Here is a 21,768-nt window from a genome sequence, read left to right on the forward strand (position 1 = left end):
TTATTTTTATTATATATACACATTTTTTCTTTTTTTTATTCTAATTAAAAATTACTTTATTTACATATATATAAGTAGATAAAATTAGTGATATCAACTCTTATATAAATTTTGGATTAATCAACTGAAGCATATATTTATTTTATATGATATATTTACTTTATTATTTTACTATATATCACCTAATTTTTCATATTTCTTTAATTTTATGATTATTATTTTTTTAACCTTATGTATTATGTCATATAATTTAGTTATTTAAAGTTTATATTTATTTTTTGACTTTTGAATATATGGATTTATGTAAAAATTTGATATAATACTTTGATGCTAATTGATTTTTATTTTTAAATAATATAATTTATATTACAAAGTTATTTAATAATCTAAACTATAACTTTATAATATTTATACTTATCATAGAGATTTTATTATAATTTTTAGGAATCTATGAGTAATTCTTATAGTTTGATATTATGTATTTTTTTATTTATTATATATTTTATACACCCTATTATATATATATATATATATATATATATATATATATATGTATAAAAATATTTTATATTATATTATGATTGGCTCCTTTAATTAAAATTTTCTGACTTTATCCTTAGATTCCACTCAATTCTATTTTTAAAGATATTTTTTTATTTATTTTTATATAAATTATATTGACTTTTTAAAATTTATTAATTAGAATAATAATTGAATTACTTATAAAGTTGATTTTTATATGATAAAATTATATATATATATATATATATAATTGTATTTTAAAAATTGTATTTTCATGTCTTTTATATTTTTATAATAAATTAATAAGGAAAATAAAAACCGCAGGCCAACAAAAACAACTAACGGCAAGTGCACGCAATATTAATTAATTATTAATTATTATTATTGCTAAATAAAAAAACTATGATAAAACCAAAACCACCGAAACCAAACTGACGTCACTGCATGAGGCCACGTGCGCGCCACAAAAATATTCCCGCAACAAGTGGGACTCGACAGGCGTCGACACTCTACTACCTACTACTTACGTGGACCAATAACGTCGCGGAAAGTGATCGGATCTCATCTCTCTCTCTCGTCCACGAATTCTGATATCTACGCTTGCTTGTTCTGATCTTCACGCTACGTGTCAGTCTAATCTCGCCCCTCTAAAAATACTACTAAAATAATAAAATAATAAAAAATTCAAAAAATTTTGAGAGAGGAGAGAGAGAGCTACGCCTCTAGAAACTACGAGAAATTGCTGATTAGGGCAAAGTTAGCTGTGGATACAGTGGTGATTTTGCTTTGTTCTGAGACTCAGAGGCTTTTGATTTTCTAGAAAAGTTTTTGAATTTTCTTGGGATAAAGGTTTTGGATTCCAGGTGAGTTTCTAAGGGGAGATCCTTGCTTGTTGGTTATTTAGCTGAAAATTCTCTGGTTTTAGTGAAGATTTTTTCCCCCTTTGTGTTTGAATCGTTGTGGTAGTTAGTTTTGTTGTCTGTTTGGCTGTTGAGAAATTCTTTGGAATTAGAGAGAATTTTTAGGTTAAATTAAAACAAATAATAAATCTAAATATTTTTAGTTTTTTTTAATAATTCTAAATATTTTTTTTAGTTATTTTACGAAGTTTGTATTATTATTATTATGCTCTTAGGTTCATTTTCTGTTTGGTTGCTGAGAAATTACTGGAAAATAGAAAGGGAAAGGTTGTAGTTATAGTTTTTAGTGCTCGAAATTAGCCAAAGGTTAAGAAACAGATTGTAACTGGCTGTAGTGCGACTGAAGTGTAACTTAGCTTATTGATTAGTATGTGGGTTTTTTTGGTCCATTTTCTTGTTGGTTGAAATGTTTTGGTTTTTCCTCCCTGCTCTGGTTTGGTGGTATAAAAAATGTTCTCCTTTTTTTTTTCTTTTTTTTCCTTTTTTTTTTAACGTTTCACGACTAGGAGTAAGATATAGAAAAGCAATTGCTGCAATTGATTCTAATTTTTTTTATTGTTTGGATTAAGTGGAAGTTGGTTCCTTTTTATCCGCTTAGATTCTCTGCAGTCGTAAATTTTAAAAATTTGGAATTCTTTGTTATCTCTAGGAATTGAAAATTTTTGAAAATTGAGGGTTAGATGACACTGGGCAGCTTGTAGGTTTGGCTATTTAGGACTGGGTTTGGTCCAAAGAAAGTACAATTTATTTAATTTTAATCAACTATGATCTGGAAGCAGTAGAGCATGAGAAAGGACAATTTTTTAGGGCTATTTGAGTGCAGATCTGGCACTGTGAACAGTACAAGTGAACAGTAAACTAGATGGGTTTAAAGTTAATAACTAAACTAGAAAATATCAGGTTGTGTATGTTATAGCATTAGATATGGAAGCCAGTTACTTGTTTTAATTGTACCCACATTACTGCTTGGTTTCATTGATTCAAAGTATAGATTCAATAGTGTTTTTCTTTCCTTTTTTTTTTTTTTTTAACTTTAGGATTTTCTGCCCAAATGCATTTATACTGACATTTATTCTTATTTCCCATCTCAGAAAGCATAATTCAGGGAGAGTTTTCCACAGTAGCCATGATATTTTATCAAAAAATTGCTTGCATCTTCAGTGGTGGATAGAAGATTCTAAGGAATGTCAGACTTGTGCATGTATGAGGTAGGGATTCATTTAATTTCAACTTTTGTTTTTATTCAAGATATTTTCACTTTTTATGTGTTGTGCAGCCATAAAAATAATGTTACTTTATTAGATAATTCTTGCTGCTTGTTTCAACTTGAGATTCTATTACTGCCAACTGTTGATTGCTTTGACTGAACTGGATGGAATGTTTCGTCTACTTTTCTTTATTTTTTTTTTTCTCTATATCTTGTGGGACATAGCTAGAAGGATTACAATATAGCATTCACTTTTAAGTGAAATTCAAAAGTACAAAGCCAAAAAAAAAAAAAAAAAAAAAGAATCTGCCTTTTTATTATGAGAGCATGCAGAGGTATAGTCAAGCACGATATGACTTCTTATACTTAGCTTACTTTTTTTAGTTGTGCATGGACAGTTTAACAGGAGCAATAAACAGAATCACAACCCTTCTGGCTTTTTTTCCTTTTTATTTTGGTTTTTGTAACATCTTTTTGGTGTGAAATATCGAGTGAACAAACTATTTGGGATAACTTTGAGCTGTGCACTTATTTTGGCTGTTAATTTTTGTATTGAAACTTTAGATGGTGTTACCATGGTCTATTTAATGTTTGCAGACCAAGAGCAGTGGTGGTTGTCATAGATAGCCACATGTTAGTGTTCCACAAGTGCATTGATCATACCAAGTAATATAGATATTGTTTCCACAAGGACTGCATCGAGTACCAAATTCAGCAATTTCAATTATTCTGACAACCGAATTGGGGCTAAGGTTATGTTTAAAGAACAAAAATTTAGAACTAAATTGTTAAACATATTAATCAATCAAACACAATGATTCTATCAGCCAATGATAAAAGCTTTAGAGTTAGAGGTTCACAAACATCAACCAGCTATGATATGTAAGTCAATATACTCAATTATGGGTGAATTTCACTTTGAAGGAGAATAATCCTAAGTAACCTAATCTCCTCTCTCAAGGCACAAAAGATGTATTCTAATCAAGTTAACACCTATTCTTATGGTATTAAATTAACTAAAACCCATTAAATACTTTAATTCTTCAATAAAAATTTTTCAAAGAGTTCTAGCCTATCTATACGTCAGGAATCCCATGTTCAATTTCTTATTTTTACTATACCAAATTTCACCTTTTGATTCTTCATTTGATATATAAAATCATGAAAAGTAAGCACAAGCAAGCATTAATCTCACAAGAAATTGAATTAAAGTAAAAATTCCCAATTTATTGAAATAAATTAAATTGCGATTATAGTTTAAATTGAGTTGCTACATCCCTAACCCTAAAACGGGAGATCCAGATTAATATAATTTCAATGAATACAAAGGCATTGATGAATCAGAACAAGCCATTAAAATAATTCCAATCAAGAAATTAAAGAAATGGAAGAGAACTATTCTTATGTTGGAAATCTTTAGTGGAGGCCCTAGGTCTTCAATTCCTTGCTTGATCTCTTTCTTCTACCTTGGAGGCTAGGGTTAATTGTGTAAAGAATGTTGAATCCCTAATTTTGGTGAAAGTCTCTTTATATTTGGTCATAGAGAGTTTCGACTGGTTATGTAAAGAGAAGCCCTTCAGAATCCATCCTTTCATATTATAGAGCATTTTTACTTCGTTGACACGCCTTGTGCGAGTCTTTTGGCTCCTTCAGATCCCCAAGGCACGTGGCTCTCTATCCCATTTCGTGGCTTCATCATTCCTTAAGAAACGTGTTACACGCCCAAGTCATACCTTTTCATGCTTTCACATGCCCATATGTCTCAAATGTAACATGAGTGCCTTTCAAGATTCAATGGATTACACGCTTTAGGCATGCCCTACATTGGTCCAACATGCTCTAGGCATGTACTTTGCTGCCTTCACTTAGTTCTTTTCTTCATTTTAATTCTCCATTTAAGCTTTCTAAGCACCAAATCAACTGAACTTCTACTCTGAAGGACTTCTGGACTAATTCTTTCATCTGTTCACAGTAAAATAGGATCAAATCATGAGGAACGCTTATTATGGTTAAAACTAAATAAGAGCATGTTAAAACTAATAAAAGCCTACATAACATTAGTAAAATATATGTAAATTGACCTTAAAATGGGATATAGTTTATTAGCATATCTCCATATGAGCCATATATGTGGTAATAGTGTTGTTTGGCAACTACCAAATTTCATTTTTCTTCACTTTTTTTTTTTATTTTTTAAAATTTTCATTAATGATTGCCCATCAAGCTAAGGTGTTTCGTAAATTAAGATAAGGATTTCAAGGATTTAATTTGAAAATTCCTATGGATCATTCTTTTTTCTTAACTCAAGGTCATATTGGCCATTTCAATTAAGAGGAGTGGAGGATTGTGGCATTCGTTAGCTTATATATTTTGCAAGTAAAAGATATTTTTTTCCTTTATACCTAGTAAAAATGTGGCATTAATTTAACGGTCCAATTAATTTATTTTTCCTCATATGATTTATATATATTTTTAATATTCATCAAATGAAAAAGATTTATTTTAACAAATTTCACTATATATCCATTAGAATTTTCTCCATTTTCTCGAATGTTTTTTCCTCTAAAATTTATATATTAATTCAATTATGTAATAGTGAGCAAAATTTTGATTTTTTTAATGTAATTGTTACATGTTACTGTCATGATTTGATAAGCAGCAAGTTTAGGAGATCTTTCATGACTTATGATCATGATGTATTATTGTATATAGTAAGTGTAGTGCATTGGCATTTTCTATATGTACCTGAAGAATAAAATGGTGTTGTGCTTGGATCATTGCCATTGAGAGGTAGTGTAATCAAGGAAAAAGAAATTTAGAAGTAGTTTTATTTAATTCTTAATTTTGATAATTTTTACAGTAAATTCTACTATTTTGAATTCTCCTAAATAAGTGGATTGTTTAGGGAAAGGTGAGTTTTATTATAATTTAGAAGCTTCCGACGTTTGTTAGAGATTTTTCTCGTTAAGAATTTTATGCTTCTTGTTTGGTATTTCTTTATTAAGTCACCAATAATGAATTAATAATCTTTATGGGATAAGGATACTATTTGTATGCAATAACTTAGTTTTCTATTATTATTTTCAAAGCATTTTTAAAAGTTTGCCTTAGATGCCAGGTGAAAGGTGCCAAGGAAGAAGTGGCTTGTAGACCATAGGTAAGACGTAATCATTTAGGTGCACTTTAGTGCCCTAGGCACTTGCCTCTCTAGGCACTCCATGGGGCACCCAAAGATCATTGACAAGAAATTTTAGAAATGTTATGTTGGAAATAAAATAACTAATTCAATATTCTACTACCTTTTTTAATTGATATGATGCTACACCTCCATCTAAGCTTTTTGGTTCCTTTGCAAAAAATACTAGTTAAATGTTACAACATAATTTTGGCTGATTGTTGTTAGAATAATTGAGTTTGTCATTAGAATCGGGAGACTTTTGATCTATGCATTTATGCTTTTCTATTATTTAGAAATTTCCATGTTCAAAAGAATTGTCCATAAAGGCTACAACGATTATCTTACATCAATCATAGTGACAAATTGGGGAGAAATATTTGCACGCACTTCTATGGTGATAATTACTAATTGTGTCGATATGTGAAATTTCCATTGGCGATCAACAAATTATTATGTTAGATAAAACACTTATAGGAAAGAGACAATATGAATAAGTAGTCCTCAAATGTAATCTCTTCTTAAAAGGGAAATGTAAAATAAAGCCCATGGTGCTATCGCTCATCAAGAAATGTTGATTTTGTAGATAAAAGATAAGTTATATGTAGGACAACAAGAGAGGGATTCTACTTTACATCCTTGTGTGCTTGAAAAGAAGTGTCATATTAATCATTTACATAACATATTTGAATGAATAAGGAGGTATTTATGAAGTATACTCCCACATGGTTTTAATTATTTCCCCTTTTTAACTATGTGGACTTTGTATGGCATTTTGTTGCAATAGTTTTTATTACTTAAAACAACAACCATCACCAAGCCTTAATCCCAAATTAGTTGGGATTGGTTATATGGATCATTTTTCGTTATTTAGCTTTGTTAGACACGAGGTCTGCATCATTATTTAGAACTTGTAAATCCTTTGATACTATTTCTTTTCACGTCATCTTATGCCTATCCTTCTCCTTCTCCTATTAACCTATCACACTTCTGTACTAGGGCATTTGATTCTCTATGTTATACATGACCAAACTATCTTAAACAACATTTTCTTATTTTATCTCCAATAAGTATTATATGCATTCTCTAGCTGATGTGGTCATTCCTAATCTTATCAATTATCGTATTACTAGACATCCATCTTAACATTCGCATTTCTGTCACACTTATCTTGTGGGTGTGTTGTATCATAGATGCTCAGCACTCACTCTCATATAACATAGCTGGTTTAACTCGAATCCTATAGAACTTATCTTTCACTTTGTTAATGATCTTCCAATCATATGATACACTTGTCACCCTCCTCCATTTTATCTATCTTGTATTGATTTTGAGAGTTACATCTTCATTTAAAATTCTATTCTTCTATATGATAGAGCATAAATACTTGAATTGATTACACTATGGCACCAAAACTCTATCCAAACGAATTTTATCTCCATTCATTTTACGAGAGCTAAACTCAAACTTGATATATTTTATCTTATTTGTACTTATCTTAAAATTCTTGCTTTGAAGAGTCCTCTATAATTTCAACTTTTTATTAACTCTTTCACTAGTTTCATCCATAACACAATATCATATGCAAATAATATGCACCAAGGGACATCATTTTGAATATGACTGGTCAGCTTATCCATAACTAAGGCAAACAAGTACAGACTTAAAGTCAATCCTTGGGGAAGTGTAAACCCGTAATTATGGGAAGCTCGTCTGTGTCCCTTACTGCTGTCCTTACAGTTATGACTCACCCCGCATACATGTCCTTAATAGCATTTGTATGCTTAAGATTGACTCTTTTCTTTTCTAACATCCACTAAAGAACTTTTTTCGATACTTTATCATATGTCTTTCTAGGTCAATGAATACCACTTGGAGATCCTTTTTCTTCCGTTTCTTCTCTCTATATATTTTCATTAATCTTCTTACTAAAAAGATACTCTATTGTAAACCTACCATGCATAAGGCCAAAATGGTTCTCCAATACCTTAGTAGTGTCCCTTAGTCTACACTCAATTACTCTTTTCCATGGCTTCATATGTGATTCATCAATTTAATACAATGATAATTTTTACGGCTTTGGATGTCTCTTTTGTTTTTAAATATAGTAACTAAAGTGCTTTTTCTCCATTCATTTGGTATCCTTCTTGATTTTAATATGCCATTGACTATCTTGGTTAGCCAAGCTACTCCAACCTCCCCAGGACACTTCCATACTTCTAGGGGAATACCATATGGGCCGAAGCTCTCCCTATTTTCATATTCTTCAAGGCCTCTTTAACTTTGGTAAATCTAATGTTGTGAGTGTAGTTAAGATTCTTCTCTATCGAATTAAGATCTGTAAAGTCATCCTCATGACTCGCATTGAACAACTTATAAAAGTAGCATCTCCATCTTTCTTTAATCTCATAATCTCCAGACAAAGCTCGTTGATTATCATCCTTAATGCACTTGACTTGATTTAGATTTCGACTTCTCTTTTCCTTAAGTCGTGCTAGCTGGGACATCTCCTTCTCCCCTTCCTAGTTCCGTAACTTTCTTAGCCCCTTTCTTTGCCAACTTATATTTCTCGAAGGCTTCCCTATCTTTTGCTGTTGGTATTTTTCTATACCATTCCCTTTTCATTTTAATAGCCTTTTGAACCTCTTATTCCACCACCAAGACTCTTATGGGCTTGGCCCTCTACCTTTTGATTAGCCAATTACATCCATTGCTAATTTCTTAATGTATCATCGCCCTCCATGCAATATCAACGTTATCCTTTACATTCCATACCGTTTCTTTCAATAGCTTCTTTTTAAAAGTTATTTGGTTTGTGCCTTTTGGGTTCCACCAATGAGTTCTAGATTGCATATTTCTCTTTTCCTTCCTCAATCCACTCTTAATCTTCCCATTTAAAACCACTATCCTGTGCTAAGTGGTTAAAGTCTCACCAGGAATAATTTTGCAATCTTTAAATGGACCTCTATCCCTTCTTCTAGCGAGAAAGAAATCTATTTGGGTATGATTACCTCCACTTTTAAAGGTAATTAAGTGTGATTTTCTTTTTCTTTTTTTTTAATTTTTGAAATGGTGTTTGCCAAGGCTAGATCATAAGCCAAGGCAAATTCTAAGATGGTCTTCCCTTTCTTTTTCCTACTCTCATGTCCGAATTCCCCATGCACCGTTTCAAAACCATCATTGCTACTACCTACATGTCCATTTAAATCTCCCCTAACAAAAATCTTGTGATCATTGGGAATCCTTTGAACCAAAGCACCCTTATCTTCCCAAAATTTACTTTTAGCTTCCTCGTCTAAACCTACTTGAGGTGCACACATGCTGATGATGATAAAGGTCTCCTTTCTCAATATTAATTTCAAATAGATAATTTTGTCACCAATTCTCTTCACTTCCACCACCATATCTTTGAATCATGGTTTTACTAGAATTCCTGCTCTATTTTTATTCTTCTCAAACCCGGAATACCTCAACTTACAACTTGTGTTACCAATCTCTCTTGCCTTTTCCCCTTTCAGTTAGTTTCTTGAAGGCAAGTTATGTTAACCATCCTTCTTTTTATAGGATCTACAAGCTCCATTAATTTTCTAGTTAAAGATCCTATGTTCCAACTACCTAGGTGAATCCTACACTCCTAGACTAGCTTTTTTACCTAACTCATCCATCAAAATGCGGGAACCCTTTCCTATTATTATTCTGCACCATATGTAGACACCGACATGGTGGGACTAACTTTTTAACCAACACAAGTCCATGATTTGGGAACGCTTGCCTATACTCCAACACATCGAGGCAGTGATGTGGCAAAACCCCATAGTTGTTTAATAATACACCTGGGTGCCAATATAGTGGGGGCCTAAGTGAGCGCCCCCTAACATTTGTCATAAGGATTCATGTCTGGGTTCCAAAAATGGATACCAAAAATGGATAAAAACATCATGAATCATCTGGATCACAATGGCTGATATTTTTGCTGTGAATTTTAGATTCATGGCTGTGTAGTCTATAGCGTAATGACATGGATGAAACATCTGATACTTTGTGATGGAAGATATGCAATTGCTTTTTCGTCCCAGAAAATAAAGAGGAAACTGGAAAGAGAGGAAGAAAAAAGAAGAGGAGAGGGACAATGGCTACTCGTGTGACCTGACTCTGTCTTCTTTTCTTTTTAATTTTATCTCCTTTCAAAATCCCTAATTTTTATTTTTGTTTCTCTATAAAATCATACCAGTGGCTCATACTTAAAAGTTCTATTTATGCTAAGTTTACCTTTTATATATTGACAAAAAGAGCTTCTGGCCCATTTATATAAAAAAGCATCTGTCATTTTGTTCTTATAAATTATTCGATTATTATATTTATTTTTTTATTATTCCATTTTTATGATATAGTCATAGAACTGTGTTAAATTCCAGCTTAATTCTGGTTAAATGCAAGTGAAATCTTCAGCTAGACCACATTAAGACTCGATACTGCGTTCACAATTAGATGTTTGGACATAGTACAATTGATAGTTCTTTTGCTTCAGCAGTAGTCACTGTTACTTGAGGAATGCTACGACTGCAAATAAAGTAAATTTAGCTCTCTTGTGCTTCATTTGTTCCTTTGTCTCAAACATAAATCTGTGATGATTTTGAGAACCTCCTAGATCTGTTTCATTTTTTCGAACTTCCCACTTTTGAATGAATTATAGTGTTGCTAATGTAATACGAGTCACTAAACAGATTAAATTGATAGATGTGCTCCTGATTTGCTATTGTTATCCTCCTGAAATTGTTTGCTAACTTTCCAATGTTATGCATGTTCAATATTTTTGACAACTGCATTTCTGAGAAGATATTGAGTTGTTGACCACTCTTTTGTTGGCTAAAATCTTGTTTCTATTTTGACAGCTTGAAGATAATGTGTGGGATGAATTTAGTGAGAGTGATGACCATATAGTACCTCATCCTGCTGAGGAAAGTAGGGATCAATTTAGAGTTCACAGTGATAACCATAAGAAACCACGACTTGAAGTAATTGGTGTTGCGAGTAATGCTGGTGATGCTTCTAGATATACTCAGAGAAAAGAGGAAACTAGCTTGCCTACCCTGACCAGGAAGGATAGGATGCTAGATAAGGGTTCATGGTCTCATGCACCTGATGGTGTATTTCCTGCTTCTTGTGATAGTGGCACAGTCAAAGAAGTGACAAGTATAGCATTTGAAGAAACAAGACCATCCTATCATTTTTTGAAAAATGGGAATGCTGGTTCTGTTGGAGGCGAGTTCTGTTCTGATGATCCCATCTTGGGTGAAAAGAGTACTGCAGATGATACTGACACACATCTTTTTACACTCAGTCACGTATCCCAGACAGACAATGATCTTAACTTTTTTGACAATGATCGTGAAGACAAAGAAAACAGCGATCTATTATATTATGGGTGGCCTGATGACATAGGAAATTTTGAAGATGTTGACAGGATGTTTAGGTAGTCAATGCATTGCCCTTTTTATTTGACAATATGCTTATATTTACCCTTCTTGGTTAAAGTTTTTTACCTGGTAGGACTTTCTGCAGTTACTTTAATTTAGATACGTTTATGGAACAGATTTGTTTTCATGTAACATACATGCACTTGTCCTGTAGATGACTTTTACATGTGCGTATGTGTATGTTTTGGGGGTGAAAGGGGATGGAGAAGGATCAAGTTATGTGAATTCGTACACTATTACGTAACATTTTTTTAAGTTGTACTTGTTTCAAAATCTGATTTAATAGTCCTCTTGTGCGCATCATGCACATTAAATTTCTATTCAATTATATATTGGTAAGTATTTGATAAAAATTCTAACAGTGTCAGTTTGTCTAAATGAAAAGGTTGCTGATTACCCGTTTTGTTTGAAAATTTTCTCACCCAATGTATAAAATGGGTAATCTGCAACCTTGCATTTACAAAACTTTTTCAATGTGTGTGTGTGTGTGTGTGTGTGTTTTAAGTTCATCAAGAGATCCCTACACCTTGCACTAAACAATAGGGGTGAGCTTCTTTCATTGTAATGGGAAGTTACCATGTTAGAATTTATAAGCATAGAGCATCCTCTCCTGAATATATGTATTTGCATACATCTATCTATACATATTTATTGTGGGTATACATAAGTTTGTGCGTGCGTGTGTGTGTGTGTATACGTGCGTATTTATATTTTTTTCATGCTGCAGAAGCTGTGATTCAACATTTGGGTTGGGTAGTCTCAGTAATGAGGATGACTTGTGCTGGTTTTCGTCATCTCATTCTGCTGAAGGATCTGACGATGCACTGAAGTTGGCTTCTAATTTTTCAAGTTCTGAGGCAAGTGCATTGAATTTGAGTTGCATATCAGAACATCACGATGCATCTAGACTGAACAATGAGGATGCTTCGGTCAATGATTCTAACAAGGGAAGTCTATTAATGGGTGACAAAATAAGTTCCAATACTGCTGGAGCTGCTGACAATTCTCCTTTTACTCACTTGCATTTTCCGAGCAGATCAGATGCAAAATCTGTAAGTAAGAATGACTTGATGCTTAACGAGCAGGTTTGTAAAGTCATCATGTCATAAAATGGTTGCTTATAACCCAATTTCACATGTTGAGCTTGAATAATTGGTTTGCCTTTAGGAGCTTCCAAGGGCCTTTTATAACTTTCAGAGGTACTTAGAGTTTAATGTTCATTTCAGTTCAAAGTATTGCTCATTATTAATTTAGGAATGACTGCAAAATTAAAAATGATATTGCATTGTAATACTCTAAGGTGGGTGGGTGGGTGGGTGTGTGTGTGTGTGTGTGTGTGTGTCTGTGTGTGTGTAGTTTAGTTGACAAAATGTTTGCCTACAGTTTTGTCCTGATCAATTAAGGCCTTTCTCTAGTGGTAAACTTGTCCATTTATTGGTTATTTGTGTTATTTGTCCATCTATTGGTTATATTTTCCATTTATTGGTTATAATTTTGCATATGAAAATGTACTTAGAATTAGGCTAGTTATAATGTAATCATCAGAATTAGGCCAGTTATAATGTAATCATCCATGACAATGTTGTAATGATGTACTTGTGTCTCTATCTTTGACAAAAGGAAAAAAAAAAAATGATACCAATGTGGTTTAATTTTCAATAGATGATGTTATATGATTTGTCTGAGGGTTTTTTTAGAAAACTTCCAAGCTTAAAATGTTAAGTCACTTTCTTGGAAACTCCAGCCCTGAAAACTAAGAGTAAATTCACTATTCTATTAATTGTGGTGTTGCATGACAGATTAATAACCATAGAAGTCAGGCAAGGCAACGAAACCACTCAGAAGGAAAGAGAAAAGAACGAAACCTGGATAATGGTGGTTCTTTCCATCGTAATGGTAACTTAAAGCAATTTGCAGATACACAGTGTTCACATGGGGATCCACCTCATCAAGTTTTTTCTCCTCCAGGTGCCCAGCAACGTAAACAAAACATAGTTTCAGATTCCTTGAATCACTTGCAGACACATATTCCATACATGCATATGGACCATGGTCATTCTTCAAATCAAACTTCAGTTGGTCCAAATCAATCTGGAATCAAATCTGAAAGTAATGGCCTCCCATCTCCTCCTCCAAAGGAGTCTTCATTTGAATCAAATCAAGTTCAATCCATGGAGAGTTCACATAGTCCCTCATTAGAGGCTCCTGCTATAACAACTGAGAAGAGGGAAAGGCTGTATCATAGCCAGGATTTACAAGTCCCATATGCCAGGAGTTTCAAATGTGCAAATATTGCTAGTCCTACAGCATTTTATGATTCAGTTCAGAGTCAAGCCCGTCAATCTGGGTGTGAGGTTGAAGGTCACAGTGAGATTGAAGGAGGTAGCATGGGGATTCCAGCAGAGCTAGATTCTGCAAATGCTCAGGAAAGCTCCTGCATGAGCTCTGTGTTAGATGAAATCTCGCTACAAGCAACCAGTTTTCGTCAGCTTCAACAAGTCATGGAACAGGTATGGTAATTCATATGCAGTTGTCTACCACTTCAAAAATTGAAAATTAATTTTAATATTTATACATGACTATTTGATCAGGATTTTCAAACAATTAGCTGTTTTTCTTAAAATAAATTAACATATATTTGAATATCAAAATCAGCATCAAGTCGAGAAAATAAACAGCAAATATTCTTGGAGAAATATAGTTGAAATAGTTCAATTCTTACGGTGGAAAGAACTCGGTACCATATGCGCGAATAGGGAACCTCATGTTCAACAGGGAGGGTTATACAACTCAACATTAGTGATTCTAAGGCTTTCTGTTTAGAGAGTCTCGAGGTTAGCAGTGGCTGGATTCTCCGCATCATAGATATTGTGAGAGAGGGAAATGTTTAGCCATCGAGGTGGAGGATTCTAGTGAATGGCATGAATAATGATAGTGGCTGGTTTGTAATCTTGAAGTCTCAAATCACTGGTGAAATGAGGATGTTTATGGTGGTTTGGGATTTGTGTATATGGTGGTTTTGGGTTTTTCTCTTTCGAAATCTAAAGGTGAGGGGGTACTTGAAACTTGCTGGTTAAAGCAAACCCTTTATTATTCACTTTTGTTATGTATTCCACTGCTCTTCTCAAACCAAATCCCTTGATGTCACTTTCAAAGCCCACTACTCACTGAGCTGCTCGTTTAACCAGGAAAAAGAACCTTCTCCATGCCCCAAAATAATTACATTAATACCATCCAAGTTTGAAATCGACACAGTGCGTTTTTGCCCTACATGGTTGGTTGTCACAGTGAAGCAAGGGGCAAGAACTAGTTTTGGGGGGGGGGGGGAGGGGAGGGGAGAAGAGAGAGAGAGAGAGAGAGAGAGGGGCAAAAACAAAAAAAAAAAAAAAGAGAGAGAAATAAAAATATCCTATAGTTGTCTACAATTTTAAAAAAAAAATTGCCTAATGGGCTCCTAACTTAGCATAAACACAAGATTTCAGTCACTTGGCCAGATTTGCCAGCACACAGACAAAATTGATGAAAATTGAAAGAATTGCCAAATTTTAAGAAGTATGCTAATGTTCATGACTTCTTTTTTGGGGGTCACATGGCCTGTTTATTAATGATGTAAGAAGCAATATTAATTATTAATTACATTTATTATATATGACTAATAAGTCTAATAAATATCAGTTTATTTAGAATTTCCCTATGTTTATGTCCATACTGATTTGAGTGCAGAAAAGGGTGTTGGCTTAAATGAATTGTAATAGATTGTTGTGTATTGTTTTGAGAGGACAATATATATATATATATATACATATATTCCTGATTGATGTTCAAGTATTACATGTAAGTACTCACATGGAATGGAGGGGAAATTGTTAAAATGGTGTATTATAAAGGATTTGGAATCTTTATCAATATTTGTGCTGCATTTTTATTGTGCCGATGTATATATTCATCACATCCGTCATAAACTTAGCATATAACGTTATGGAAAAATCTTCTTGTTATAGAAATTTTGGTGAATGATATATTTAATTGGTTGTCTACTGTGCATTATGCAAAAACTGCCACTTATAATGTTATTTATTTTAATTCTCGATATGATACTTAATATCCATTTGTACCTTTATATGGTAATTAAACTTAAAGAAAGCAAATATCTGTAGTTTCTATGCGCACGCGCACACACACACACTTACTTGTGGAGTGATGTAATGTTACTTGTGTTTAAATTATGGGAATATATTCTAGATACTGGTTATGGGTTACAATCTGCACATCTTCAATAATTAATATTACGTAGATAATTTACAAAACCAATTCATGATACTTCTTTTTTTTTTTTTTTTTTTTTTTGGGGGGGGGGGGGGGGTTGAAATTAAAAGAGAAATTGTTTAAAGGGAAAGATAAAAATATTTTGATAGAAAAGACCTTCAATAGGAGAGATTATTTCACATAAAACCACGTGGCATTAAGATCAATAATGTAATTCAGGAGAATTTTGAAAAGAAGAGTAACACTTAGGTTCTCATGAAAATAAATTACTGCAGATGCATCATCGTACTGCTCATTATTTTTTTTTCTGTATGTTTATATTAATGGTTTTTAATGAACTGAACATTCCTTGATGCAGTTGGATATTAGGACAAAACTGTGCATAAGAGATAGTCTGTATCGCTTGGCTAGGAGTGCTGAACAAAGGCATAATTGTGTGAATGCAAATGGTGGTAAGAGAGATGACAGACACACCGGCAGTCCATTGATGGCCGAAGAAACAAACAAGTATGTTCGCCGCTCACTGCATTTTTTTTCTCTTTTTAGCCATTGTTTTCTCAAAAATAAATAAGAAAAAGTTGTCTGCATGTGTTCTGGGTTAAGTTTGCTATTATAATACCAGGGATAATTATCCCTTTCTTTTTGCTTGCCCAGAGTAAGATTTGGGGTTGTTCAAGGTTCTTGGGGAAATCGAACCGAACCGAAGAATTATACTGAACTGACAAGAATCATACCAAACTGAAATTATTTTGATACTTTGATTTGGTTTTGATACCAGGACCATACTAAGATCGACCCAAAATCATACCGATCCGAAAATCGAATCTATACATATATTTTTCTATGTGTTTTTAGCCCGGATAAAGGAGGAGGGTTGTGGTAGGTGACAACCAGCGTAAAAATTTCGTCACACCCTATGTTATGGATTCAAATGATATAAACGTTGGGGCGTCCTCTACTAACGACGCGCTACATCGGAGCCCGGGTGTAGTGATAAATATGCAAGGGTGTAGGGCGTTCACCGAAAGCGACGTGCCATGCTGGCGCCCGGGTGTGGTGTTAAGTGAGCAAGGGTTCCCACATTATGGACGGGTGTGGGTAAAGAAGTTAGTCTATAGGATAGATAGTAGAACAAATAGTGGAACAGAACACAAGATAGACATAGAAAACAATAGAAGATATTATAGAAGGAGACCAATTAGGAAGGAGTAGAATAGGAGGAGGATCAGGGTTGGTACTTGGAATGTTGGATCACTTACAGAAAAATTAATGGAGCTTGTGGATACCTTGGAAAGGAGAAGGGTGAATATTGCTTGCATTCAGGAGACTAAATGGGTAGGAGAGAAAAATAAGGAAGTGGGTAATTCAGGGTACAAACTGTGGTTTACCGGAAAGGAGAGAAACAAGAACGGAGTGGGTATAATCATAGACAGGACATTGAAAGACGCAGTAATAGCTGTGAAAAGAGTAGGAGATAGAATTATACTAGTAAAGCTAGTACTAGAAGGAGAAACAATAAATATAGTTAGTGCTTATGCCCCACAAATAGGACTAGGCAGTGAGAGTAAACAAAGGTTTTGGGAAAATATGGATGATTTAATGCAAAGCATACCGAATGAAGAGAATGTTTTCATTAGTGGAGATTTGAATAGACATGTAGGAAGTGATAGACAAGGTTATGAGAATGTTCATGGAGGTTTTGGTTTTGGCAGTCGAAATGAGGAGAGAAAAAGCATCGTGAATTTTGCTATGGCATACGACCTAATACTAGCAAATACCTACTTTATAAAAAGAGAGTCACATTTAGTGACTTTCAAAAGTGGGCAACATGGAAGCCAAATCGACTTCCTCTTAACCAGGAAGACAAATAGAGCTCTATGCAAGGATTGCAAGGTCATTCCAGGAGAGGCTTTAACAAGTCAACATCGGTTGGTGGTCTTGGATGTCAAAGTTTAGGAACAATTCAAGTAAGGTCAGAAGAAATAGTATAGCTCGAACAAAGTGGTGGGAGTTCAAAGGAGTAAAGCAAGTGAAGTTCAAAAATGAGCTTCTCGAGTCCGAAGTATGGAAGCTGGATATGGAGGCCAATGATATGTGGATACAGATGGCATCAAAGATTAGAGAAGTAGCTAGAAAAGTACTTGGAGAGTCTAAAGGACATGGACCACCCTCAAAAGAGAGATGGTGGTGGAATAAGGAAGTACAAAAGGCAGTGAAGAGAAAAAGGGAATGGTATAAGAAATTACCTAAATGTGATAATAATGAGGCATATGAACAGTACAAAATAGCAAAGAAAGAGGCAAAAAATGCAGTTAGTCAAGCAAGAGCACAGGCCTTTGAAAAGTTATATGAGAAACTTGGAACTAAAGAAGGGGAGAAAGATATTTATAGATTAGCAAGGAGGAGAGAAAGGAAATGTCAAGATCTCAATCAAGTTAGGTGCATTAAGGATAAAGAAGGAAAAGTGTTGGTGAAAGATGAGGACATTAAAGAAAGATGGAGAAATTATTTTAATGATCTCTTTAATAATAATCAAAATGGTAATAGCGTGAATATAGATTATAGAACAATAGAAAAGAATGTGAATTATACTAGAAGGATTCGATCTTTAGAAGTAAAGGAAGCACTTAAGAGAATGAAAGTGGGTAAAGCCTGTGGACCCGATGAAATACCAATTGAAGTGTGGAAGTATTTGGGAGATATGGGAGTGGCATGGTTAACTAAATTATTTAATAAGATTCTAAACTCAAAGAAAATGCCTGATGAATGGAGGAAGAGTATTTTAGTACCTATTTTTAAAAAAAAGGGAGACATATAGAGTTGCTCAAACTATAGGGGAATTAAACTCATGAGCCATACTATGAAGTTGTGGGAGAGAGTTGTGGAGCATCGACTACGTCATGATACTTCTATCTCTCTCAATCAATTTGGTTTCATGCTATCGTTCAACTATGGAAGCGATCTTTCTCATTAGAAGCTTGATGGAGAAATATAGAGATGTGAAGAAAGATCTACACATGGTTTTTATTGATTTGGAGAAGGCTTATGATAGTGTTCCAAGAGAGGTCTTATGGAATGTGTTAGAACAAAAGAGGGTATCTATTAGGTACATACAAATATTGAAAGATATGTACGAAGGAGCAACTACTATTGTGCGCTTAGTGGGAGGGGACACGAGATTTTCCGATCTCAATTGGATTACACCAAGGATCAGCCATAAGCCCTTAGCTTTTTACATTAGTTTTAGATGAACTGACGAAACATATACAAGAGAGTATTCTTTGGTGCATGATGCTTGCGGATGATATTGTTCTGATAGATGAGACACGAGAAGGAGTCAATAGAAAGCTAGAACTTTGGAGAAGTACTCTAGAGTCAAAGGGTTTTAAGTTAAGTAGAACGAAGACAGAGTACATGCATTGCAAGTTCAGTGAAGGCCAAACTGGTGATAGGGAAGGAGTTAGTTTGAATGAAGTGGTACTGTTCCAAAGTAATCACTTTAAATATCTAGGCTCAGTCCTTCAAGTAGATGGGGGATGTGAGGAGGATGTTAGTCATAGGATTAAAGCCGGATGGTTGAAGTGGAGACGTGCCACGGGAGTTTTATGTGATCGTAAGATTCCCAATAAATTGAAAGAAAAATTTTACCGTACAGCCATACGACCGGCTATGTTATATGGTAGTGAGTGTTGGGCACTGAAAGAGTCGTATGCATCTAAGATAAGAGTTGCAGAGATGAGAATGTTAAGGTGGATGAGTGGCCATACTAGACTAGATAAAGTCAGTAATGAGAGTATTAGAGAAAAGGTAGGAGTGGTGCCAATTGAAGATAAGTTGAGAGGAGGGAGATTGAGGTGGTTTGGTCATGTGAAACGTAGACATACGGAGGCTCCAGTTAGACAAGTAGAGCACATTAGGTTAGAGGATAGAAAGAAAAAAAGGGGTAGACCTAAATTGACTTAGAGGAGAGTAGTACAACATGACCTAGAAGCATTACACATTACTGAGGATTTAATCCAAAATCGTTCAGAGTGGAAAAAACGAATTCATATAGCCGACCCCAAATTTTTGGGATAAAGGCTTAGTTGAGTTGAGTTGAGTTGTGTTGTGTTTTTAGATATATTATATACTTTCAATATAATTATATATATTTATATATGTATATATAGTTATAAACTAAATATAACTTAATATTATGTTTTATTTCTCTATATTTTCTTAATAATTTTAATTGTAAATATATTAAATTATCTTATCATTTTTATTTATAAATGTATTATTATACTATATATATATTAATTCTTAATTATATTTGTACCTTATAGTTAAATATTATATAATTAATAAATAGTTAAAATGTATATTATATGATATACTATTATATTATATAATGTAATATATTTAATTCTAAATTATATATGTTATATAATTTAGAAATAGTTAAAAAATATATTATATGATATATTATATATTAATAATTTAATTCAAAATTTAAATGCTCATTCAAGTATGATTTTTTAAGAAAATAATTAAATAAAATTGTTTTAAAAACTGAGAATCGATTCAGATTCGTATCAAACCAAATCGGATTTGAAAAATAGAAAATTGTACCGAATTGGAATTGAAATGGAACTAAATTAAAATTTTGGTTCGATTTCAGTTCCTAGGCAGACCCCAAACCAAGCCAGACTGCACACCCCTAGTAGGATTAATATTAAGAAACTGATCTGGCATGTCTTCTTTATTCTTTGAAGTACCCATTAAACTATCATGAAAAGATCAATGGAATTTGTTTAGGTGAATCCATCTTTGAGCCGGTATGCCACAGTCTGTACTATCATCATTAAGGTGTAACTGTGAATCATTTTTCATTCATCCTTTGTCTCAATGTCCAGCAGTGGTAGTTCATTGTTTATCAAGTTCATTTGTCTAGAAAATTCTCATTCCATCTGATTTTAACGGTTGGTCTGATGCAGGAGCACTGGGTTCCTTGATATGGAAACGGATACAAATCCCATAGATCGATCTATAGCACATTTACTGTTTCATAGGCCCCCAGATTCATCTGTGATGCCTGTCAATGATGCTTTGTCTCTAAAATCTCACGCCATGGTAAGCTTTTGGTTCTTTGCTTTAGCAAAAAAATCACACAACATCAACTTCTATTGTCTTGTAAGGCTCATTCAGTAGGAACAAATTAACAGGTTCATGGGTCTGTAACCAGTCCACGTATGATAGCCAAGGAACAAATTTGCCAGGACGAAAATGCCAGTGATGCAGATGAAAGTTTGTTAATGAGTGGCAATAAACAATAAAGAACTAACATGACTCACTCATTGTAGAATTTGCCTTTTTTTTTTTTTTTTAGAGTATTGCACATCAAGATGTACAATAACTTTTCATGAGGCTCCAACATAGATACCAGTTCAATTCTTTGTTTGGATCCTCAACATTTCTCAGATGTTATATGATCAACCCTGATGTTTATCCTTGGATTGGCTAACATACTTATCTGTTTGACCGTCTTATTTCCTGAGATTTTTATTTGTTCCTCTTGTAAAACATGCTTTATTTTAGTTTTGATTTGTGGATACAACATACTACTCTCCATGCCTGTCTTTTGTTTGGTAACAGCAGCATTTAGTGATTAGAGCCGACTCCAGCCTGCCCCATCCTTCAAGTGAAGGATTTGGAGCCGTTTCATGCATATCATCGACGGTAATTTTTCTCTCACGGGGAGATTAAAAAATAAATGGAATTAAATTAAAGTGAAAATATTTTTTTTTTCATTTAAAATATGAGAAAGTATTATAAGAGCCATTTCTAACATTTGGATTTCTATGACAAATTCCCCTTAAAGACGTTCTAATATCGAAAAGGGGAAAAAGATTTATTTATTTATAATAATTTTTAAATTTATAAATTAAATTTATAAATTTAAAAAATTTAGCTTTATATTTTTAAGTTATATTATTAAATATTTTATTATATTATTATTATTTTAAAAATAATTATTTATTAATCCTTGTTTAAAATTTTAAATATTTATAAGTTAATTTTTGCAACTTAAATTAATCAACTTAGTTTTACTCCTTAAACAGGATTATATCATTCAAAGTGATCATAATCATTCTATTAAAATGAAAAGATTACCTCAAAAGTTAATTAAGTCATGAACATTAAGCATGGCTAACCTTAAAA

The 21,768-nt window shown here is 33.3% G+C and overlaps 1 protein-coding gene across 2 annotated transcripts; it reads left to right on the forward strand.

The window, feature by feature from the left end:
* The first annotated feature begins 1,147 nt into the window (after positions 1 to 1,147).
* Positions 1,148 to 21,095, forward strand: LOC110664631 (protein LNK1). 2 transcript variants are annotated; one of them, XM_021824400.2, is made up of 9 exons: positions 1,148 to 1,385; positions 2,534 to 2,650; positions 10,717 to 11,297; positions 12,029 to 12,353; positions 13,101 to 13,197; positions 13,270 to 13,811; positions 15,926 to 16,074; positions 20,544 to 20,679; positions 20,772 to 21,095. In XM_021824400.2, the coding sequence occupies exons 2-9, from the start codon at positions 2,627 to 2,629 to the stop codon at positions 20,880 to 20,882; spliced, it is 1,965 nt and encodes a 654-aa protein (XP_021680092.2). In that variant the 5' UTR covers positions 1,148 to 1,385; positions 2,534 to 2,626; the 3' UTR covers positions 20,883 to 21,095. The 2 variants fall into 2 exon arrangements, with proteins under 2 accessions (XP_021680092.2, XP_021680091.2); XM_021824399.2 differs by having other exon boundaries at positions 13,101 to 13,811.
* The last annotated feature ends 673 nt before the right edge of the window (positions 21,096 to 21,768 follow it).

This window comes from Hevea brasiliensis, chromosome 17 (assembly GCF_030052815.1).
Source record: "Hevea brasiliensis isolate MT/VB/25A 57/8 chromosome 17, ASM3005281v1, whole genome shotgun sequence".
Classification (NCBI taxonomy): domain Eukaryota; kingdom Viridiplantae; phylum Streptophyta; class Magnoliopsida; order Malpighiales; family Euphorbiaceae; genus Hevea; species Hevea brasiliensis.

What these genes read in the sequence shown, in the direction of transcription:
- LOC110664631 (XM_021824399.2), top strand. Translation starts at nt 2,627, where the DNA reads ATGTCAGACTTGTGCATGTATGAG. An exon ending in ATGGCCGAAGAAACAAACAA is followed by an intron (nt 16,075 to 20,543) that starts GTATGTTCGCCG and finishes GGTCTGATGCAG; the next exon opens with GAGCACTGGGTTCCTTGATA. An exon ending in CTCTAAAATCTCACGCCATG is followed by an intron (nt 20,680 to 20,771) that starts GTAAGCTTTTGG and finishes ACAAATTAACAG; the next exon opens with GTTCATGGGTCTGTAACCAG.